This window comes from Ipomoea triloba, chromosome 6 (assembly GCF_003576645.1).
Source record: "Ipomoea triloba cultivar NCNSP0323 chromosome 6, ASM357664v1".
Classification (NCBI taxonomy): Eukaryota; Viridiplantae; Streptophyta; class Magnoliopsida; order Solanales; family Convolvulaceae; genus Ipomoea; species Ipomoea triloba.
Genome location: NC_044921.1, coordinates 7,630,629 through 7,637,337, shown reverse-complemented (window position 1 = coordinate 7,637,337; position 6,709 = coordinate 7,630,629). Strand labels below are relative to the sequence as shown.

General features: G+C 37.7%; 1 protein-coding gene across 4 annotated transcripts; it reads right to left on the bottom strand.

The window, feature by feature from the left end:
* Positions 1-1,797: 1,797 nt before the first annotated feature.
* On the bottom strand, positions 1,798-6,430 carry LOC116023050. Of its 4 annotated transcripts, none has more exons than XM_031264006.1 (6): positions 6,190-6,430; positions 4,698-4,975; positions 4,001-4,408; positions 2,672-3,083; positions 2,357-2,572; positions 1,798-2,277 (listed from the first exon to the last, which is right to left on the bottom strand). In XM_031264006.1, exons 2-5 carry the CDS (start codon positions 4,960-4,962, stop codon positions 2,368-2,370), a joined length of 1,290 nt encoding a protein of 429 aa, XP_031119866.1. In that variant the 5' UTR covers positions 4,963-4,975; positions 6,190-6,430; the 3' UTR covers positions 1,798-2,277; positions 2,357-2,367. The 4 variants fall into 4 exon arrangements, with proteins under 4 accessions (XP_031119866.1, XP_031119864.1, XP_031119863.1 ...); XM_031264004.1 differs by having other exon boundaries at positions 6,194-6,430; XM_031264003.1 differs by having other exon boundaries at positions 6,220-6,430.
* Between the last annotated feature and the right edge of the window lie 279 nt (positions 6,431-6,709).

Here is a 6,709-nt window from a genome sequence, read left to right as displayed (position 1 = left end):
CTGGTCTGTGCGTCAGTTGGATGTCCACAATGCGTTTTTAAATGGTTCGTTAACTGAGACAGTTTACATGAGTCAGCCTCCGGGGTATGCTGACTCTGAATTTCCTGAGCATGTTTGCTTGCTGCAGCGGTCTTTATATGGTCTGAAGCAAGCTCCGCGTGCATGGTTCACTCGTCTCCATGCTTTCCTTGTGTCTATTGGTTTTCGACCCTCCAAGACGGATGTTTCTTTGTTTATTTTTACTCAGGGGGAGTCGCGAGTCTACTTATTGGTTTATGTTGATGACATTCTGGTCATGGGAAGTGATCTTACCTTGGTTCTTCGCTCATTGCGAAATTATCTGCGGCCTTTAAGATTCGGGATTTGGGTGCTCCAGGCTTCTTTCTTGGTATTGAGACTGTGGCTATAGATGGTGGTATGTTGCTCTGTCAGAAGCGGTACATGCTTGATATTTTGAAGAGAGCTGGTATGACTGATTGTAAGCCGCTGGCTACGCATGTTCCTGTTTCGCGCCCTGTGATTGACTCGTCTGAACCATTCGCGGATCCCACTAGATACAGGAGCTTGGCCGGTGCTCTTCAGTACCTTACTGTCACTCGGCCTAATCTTTCTTTTGCAGTGAATTTGTTGTGTCAGCAGATGCATGCTCCGTCTGTCGCGCACTGGGCTCAGCTGAAACGGGTTCTGCGTTATGTTAAGGGCACCACTCACTACGGTTTGCGTCTCTGTAAGTCTTCTCATTCTGTTCTTCATGCTTATAGTGACTCGGACTGGGCTGGTTGTCCGGCAGATCGAAAGTCTACAAGTGGGTTTGCTGTGTTCTTCGGGTCTAATCTGGTTTCCTGGGTCTGTAAGAAGCAACGCACTGTGGCCAGGTCTTCCACTGAAGCTGAATATAAGGCCATTGCGGATGTGTGTGCTGAGGTCACCTGGGTCGTCTCGTTGCTGCGTGAGCTTGGTGTTCCTCCGGTCTCTCCTCCGAAGCTGTGGTGTAACAACCTGGGTGCTACTTATATGTGTGCCAATTCTGTTTTCCATGCCAGAACAAAGCATATTGAGATTGATTATCATTTTGTTCGCGATAAAGTTGCTGCAGGTGAGCTTCAGGTCAACTTCATCTCAACCAAAGATCAGTTGGTTGACATCTTTACCAAACCTTTGGCTGCTCCACGGTTTGCCTCTTTGTGTGACAAGCTACAGGTCGCTGCTGCTCCCTGCGCTTGAGGGGGAATGTTAGGACTCTTTATATTAGTATTACTTCTAGTCGTATTAGAACTCTATATGGTATTTATATTTATGCCTTGTATTCCTGAGATTTTGGATTTGATTGAATATACAGACTTAATCATGTGCACAATGACACAAATGCTCACTAGGAACATCTAGCCGCACTGTCACAAATCAAATGCTAAGACTATTTTCAGATTTATATAGTGCAAGGGTGTGTTTGGTTGGAACATGAAAATTAGAATCGAAATAAAAATTAAATACTTGATAATTGAAATGGATTTTGGTGAAAATATTTTATATGTTTGGTAGTAGGGTGGTATTGGAATGATTACTACTATTGATGTTTGGTTATATATGACCTTATAATCAAAATAAAAATTTTAAAAATACAAAAACAAAAAATCAATATTTGATCTTAAGAGTGGCAATGAGATAAGTAGGCAATGTAGTAAGAAAGTCGATGAAGTGAGAAGAAATGAGTAAGAAGACGATGAAATAAGAAAGCAATGACATGAGTAGATAAGGCTGAATTAATAAAATGATACATGAGTTCTATTAGGTAATGAGTTTTGTAATTATAGGGGTAATCAAATCTTATACATGTGTTTTAAAAAGTTGTGAATCAAATAATGTGGATAATTTTCATTCTCAATCTTGTGTCTAACCCCATGAACCAAACACACCCTAATAATTGAAAATAAAAACCACCTATAAGATGTCAATGGTAATATACTTGATTGCTGACAGTATTCAGCATCGCATCTCAGCATTTCATTAACTAACCAGACAAGACTACAACAATTGCCAAAACTACAGAGCAAAAAACAAAGTAAAGCAAAATAGCAATGTTTTCCTGCTACACTAATTATTTTTATTTTTTCTCCACTTTAATCCATGCCAAGTAATCAGTCTTGGAATTTCCAGGGTGAACACCAGAGTTCCCTTGATAAACAAAAACCGAATCATTCTCAAATTCAAACCCGGAAGATGCATTACTTGGTGTCGTATTTTCAGCTTGAGTTTTTAGATATTTCCAGGGTACATCATCTGTCCATGTAAAGACCATACCAGAGTGGAATTAATTAATGATCAAAACTACTTAATAAAACATAGCTTTGACATTTACCTATAGTCGTATCATGGAGGCAAGGGGGTAGTAGATTCTCTCATCTTAGCAGTCTTTGCATGTAACCTTGCCATGAATTTTGGATTTGCTTTAAGTCTCTGCTTGGCATACGCGGTGCGAGCATCTTCCACAATTTTATTTGCTTTTCCAGCCTCCTCAATCAAAGATAATAGAGTCCTAAGGCAATCCTTTCTATTCTCCTCACGATCCTCAAACCTGATAACATAATCCAATTCCTTTTTAACAAACATATAAAGTGAAGCATAGGACAGGGTGCAAAATCAAGGTCAATATAATTGCCACATGTGACCTTACCTTTCACTTGTGATGGTAAGTTCATCTCTCCCAGGATGGTAACGTTTTCCAACCAATTCTCTCAAACGGCGAAATTGATGTTTAGATAGGCCAAGTTCTTTGACTGTAACAGCCAATTTCACCTTCCTATTTTTTGGGTGCCATGCATCACCACCTGGAGCAAAAACTACCCTAGTTTGCCACCTAAGGATTGGCCCCTCACCAGGTGGGTCATCCACATCCTTTTTCTTATCAGGAATGATAGACTCATCAAATTCCAAAGGCTCCTTCTCCATGAGTTTACCACATTCCAGAACCATTTGATCCTCAAATTCCTTGAACAATGCATAACCTTCTTCAGCTTCAAGCTCACCTTTTTCAACCATGTCAGATATCTCATCAAGTCTTTTAGCCACCTTCTCCTTAATCTCATCTATGAAACAGAAAATGAAAAAGATTAAAACCAATGAACCATACAGAAATCTTGAGGGCCAAGCTACAGTTACTCAAAATATAAAGACCAAAATGCATTCTGAAAGAAAACAGCAAAGAAAAAGAAACTCAATTTTGTTATTCAGTGGTATAGTGAGAAAGTAGAAACAACATATAAGGTGCTTTGGAGAGATCTGATAAATTAAAGAAATTCTCAAGATACTACAGTCAACTAATGAATTCTAGCATTAATTTCAGTAAGAGAACTCCACAACCATAAGTGACATCTTGAACAACCACTTTCATAAGTGAGACATTTCATTCAGCTAAAAAGGAAGCAGATATTCTCATACATATCAATTGGCCTGAACTCTTACCTTGGACTGCAATCCCTTCTGTTCTTTTCTATTGCATTTACTTTCCTCATTTAACTTTTCCCTTCCAGGAATGTAGAAAGGGCCAACAAAATGGAGGAAAAAAAAAATTCCTTGCTGAACTAAATAATCTTTTTTAAGTCCCCTACTAGTGGGAAGGCCAATACACACAAGCACCCACCACCAATCAGAAAACAGTCAAAATGGAGGTTCGAAGAAAGAAACATTGTGGGCAGGATTTGATACAGGGATTTTTGGCACTTGGTGTTGCAAATTTATTTGTGAAAGGGGAAAAAGTTGAAAGAATTTATGATCGTTGTGGATTTACTATTTCAAGAAATTGGTGATCCCTAAGCCAGATATCATTGGAAATCTGTGTTGCAGAATGTTCTCAATCTTTTAGTTGAAATGATTAACTGTAAACATTTTCTCACCATTTCAAGGTGCCAAAAATGACTACCCTAATAAATCCAGGCAAAATGAGTTTGATAATGCCAAAACGCATCATGCTTCCATTGCTTTTGATAAGGATCATTGAACGTACCAGGTAGAAGCTTATCCCACTGAAGCATGTCCTCTAAGATTTCTTCACACTCTTTGGTATCCTTGAGATGCCCATGAGCAATAGCCTCACTAATCATATCATCCCACTTTTTGTCATCCATGTTGAAATACTCATCATGTGCCATTCTCTTCTTCACAATTTCTGTTGCATCATACAAATTATCAATCTCTTCATCAGTTGAGTGAGCATCCTCAAAACCTTCCTCAAATTCTTCATCATCGACAGTATCCAAAGGCTCCATTCGGTTCATCCGGAAGTCCTCCAATAACTCATCATCTGTGTCATCATGCTTTCCGCTTAATCTTCTCTTCATAATTGCTTCAATGATATTGGGAAGAACATCCTTCTTATCACCATCAAAGTAGTCCAGTAGCAACCCTTTTAGCTCTGCAACAATATAGAACAAAAAAGTGATAGTGATGTGATAAATTACACTTACTGCCAAGTTTCTTACAACTGCATAGTTTCAGAAGCGCTGTTTCAATGATAAAATCTCTATGCTCTCAAATTAAAATTTCTAGATCTCTATATATTATAGTTAACAACCAAACTGGACAAAAACTTAGTACAACATTTAAGAATCCATACTACAAATAACTTACCAATATTATATTTTTAAAAGCAACTTTCTACAAAAACAAAGGAATCTTTTAGAAAAAATATATATTTTTTAAACCTTTGTTGTTGACATCTTCAACCTCGACCGGAAGCTGACTGTTCTTAAGTTGAGTTAAGCTGGTTTCCTCTGGCTGGCTGGCAGGTTCAAGCTTGTTAGGGATGGATGAACCTTCATTTTCAGATGATGAGAAAAACCTAAACTTAGAAGTGAGAGGATTGTAAAGTGGAGTATTGAGTATACTATTCCTCCTAAAGCTGATCTGATTAGGGCATTCAATGTTGCGAGAGAGATTGCGAGTGCAGAGAACAAGAGCTCTTCTCATGGTGTTAGGGTTTCTGCAAATTTTCACAATCATCTCAGTAAGTATTACTAAAATGAATGTTCAACTACATAGCACAATCAAAATGACAATGCAATATGTTAGAAATGACTAGTTCAATAAAATCAGAAATCATGCAGATTCCAAAATGCCTCTACTCGTTTTAAATTTTTTGTGTCATCCCAGTGAAGGATATGTGCTAGAAAATTGAACTTAATACAACCCTAGGATGGCAATTAGCAAATCTCCATAAGTAATTCGGACACTTACTGAACCATTTAATCAATTACCAAATTGGACAATCCAAACCCATTACCCATCCTCACCAAAAATAAGTCAGTTCTGCAGAAACAATAAACAACCCAAAATGCAAAAATCATGCATGTAACATATGGGTATGAGTGAGAAAATTGATGCATACATACAGAGAAATTTTGGAAGCTTCTTTTCTATAATTTTGAGGCAAGTGAGATTATCATAAACCTCAACTCGGAGCTAGTAATGTTGTTCCTGAGGAAGTTTTATAAGTGGGAGACGATAGCCATAGAAAGAATGATAGCATTATGTTTCACTTTTTTCTTTTCTTTTTTTACTTTCTAAGTGTATGAAATTAGCCCCCTTACAACCCAAGTTTGTACATCATTCAAGGGATGGACGGGGCATATTCCCCAGTCTAGAGCCATCGAAACAGGTTGGTTTACCTCGTTACTCAACAAAAGTAACATACTAATTTGTGATTTAAGTCGTGCTTAATGCATATGGTTATAACAAAATATGAAGTAGTGGAAGGCAATATACCATCACTACCAACATAAGAGCTATATAGTTACACCATACTCAGCAGAATAAAAGCTTGGTTAGGTTGTGTACAAAAGAATGATCTTTTCCACTTCTCCTGATTATTATTATTTAAAAGAAAAGCAAATTGAACTCAAAAATGCAAACCAAAGTATCATGAAAGCCAGATACACCAATGTGAGATGGGTTAGCAGATCATATTCTGAGTGTAAACATATTCCTAGTAAGCGAGATCAAATCCAAAAATAGAATTCATGTTTAGCAATGGAAATGTATAGAGCAGTACAGATTCATCAAATAACAATGCTAAAAAACAAAAAAAAATAACAAAAACATCAGTAAGAACAATCCAATTAACAATCCACACGGCAAAAACATCAGTAAGCAATCATATATTAACAATCCAATTCGCACGGCATAGAGTTCACTCACTCACACGGCCAATGCACTGAGTTCACTCACACGGCCATGTCAAGGCCTCGTCTGTCACTCAGTCCCTACTCCCTACTCCATAGATTTCAATGACCAAGACATACCCAGATTTGCAGATTCGCAGGAGAGGGAGGGAAGCAGCTTCGTCGCAGATTCGCAGGGGAGGGCGGGAGGCGTCGTCGTCGGAGTTCAGACAGAGACTGAGATTGGCGATTCGTCGTTCTGTGAAATGCTGGTTTTAAGGAATAGGGTTTTAGGGATTTTAGATGTTAGCATATAAATATAATATAATATTGATGGTGATTATCATTTAACTTTTCCTTTACCCTCTCTTTAAGAATTCATTTGTTATATTGTTATATATATTTTAAGAATTCATTTGTTATTGTTATATATACTTAGTATTTTTGTTCGTGCGTTGCACGTAATGGATTTATTATAATATTTTAAGGAAAAAGTGTCAAATAGGCCACTGAACTTATTGCTTTTGTGCAATTGGACCATTGAACTTAAAAAGTGT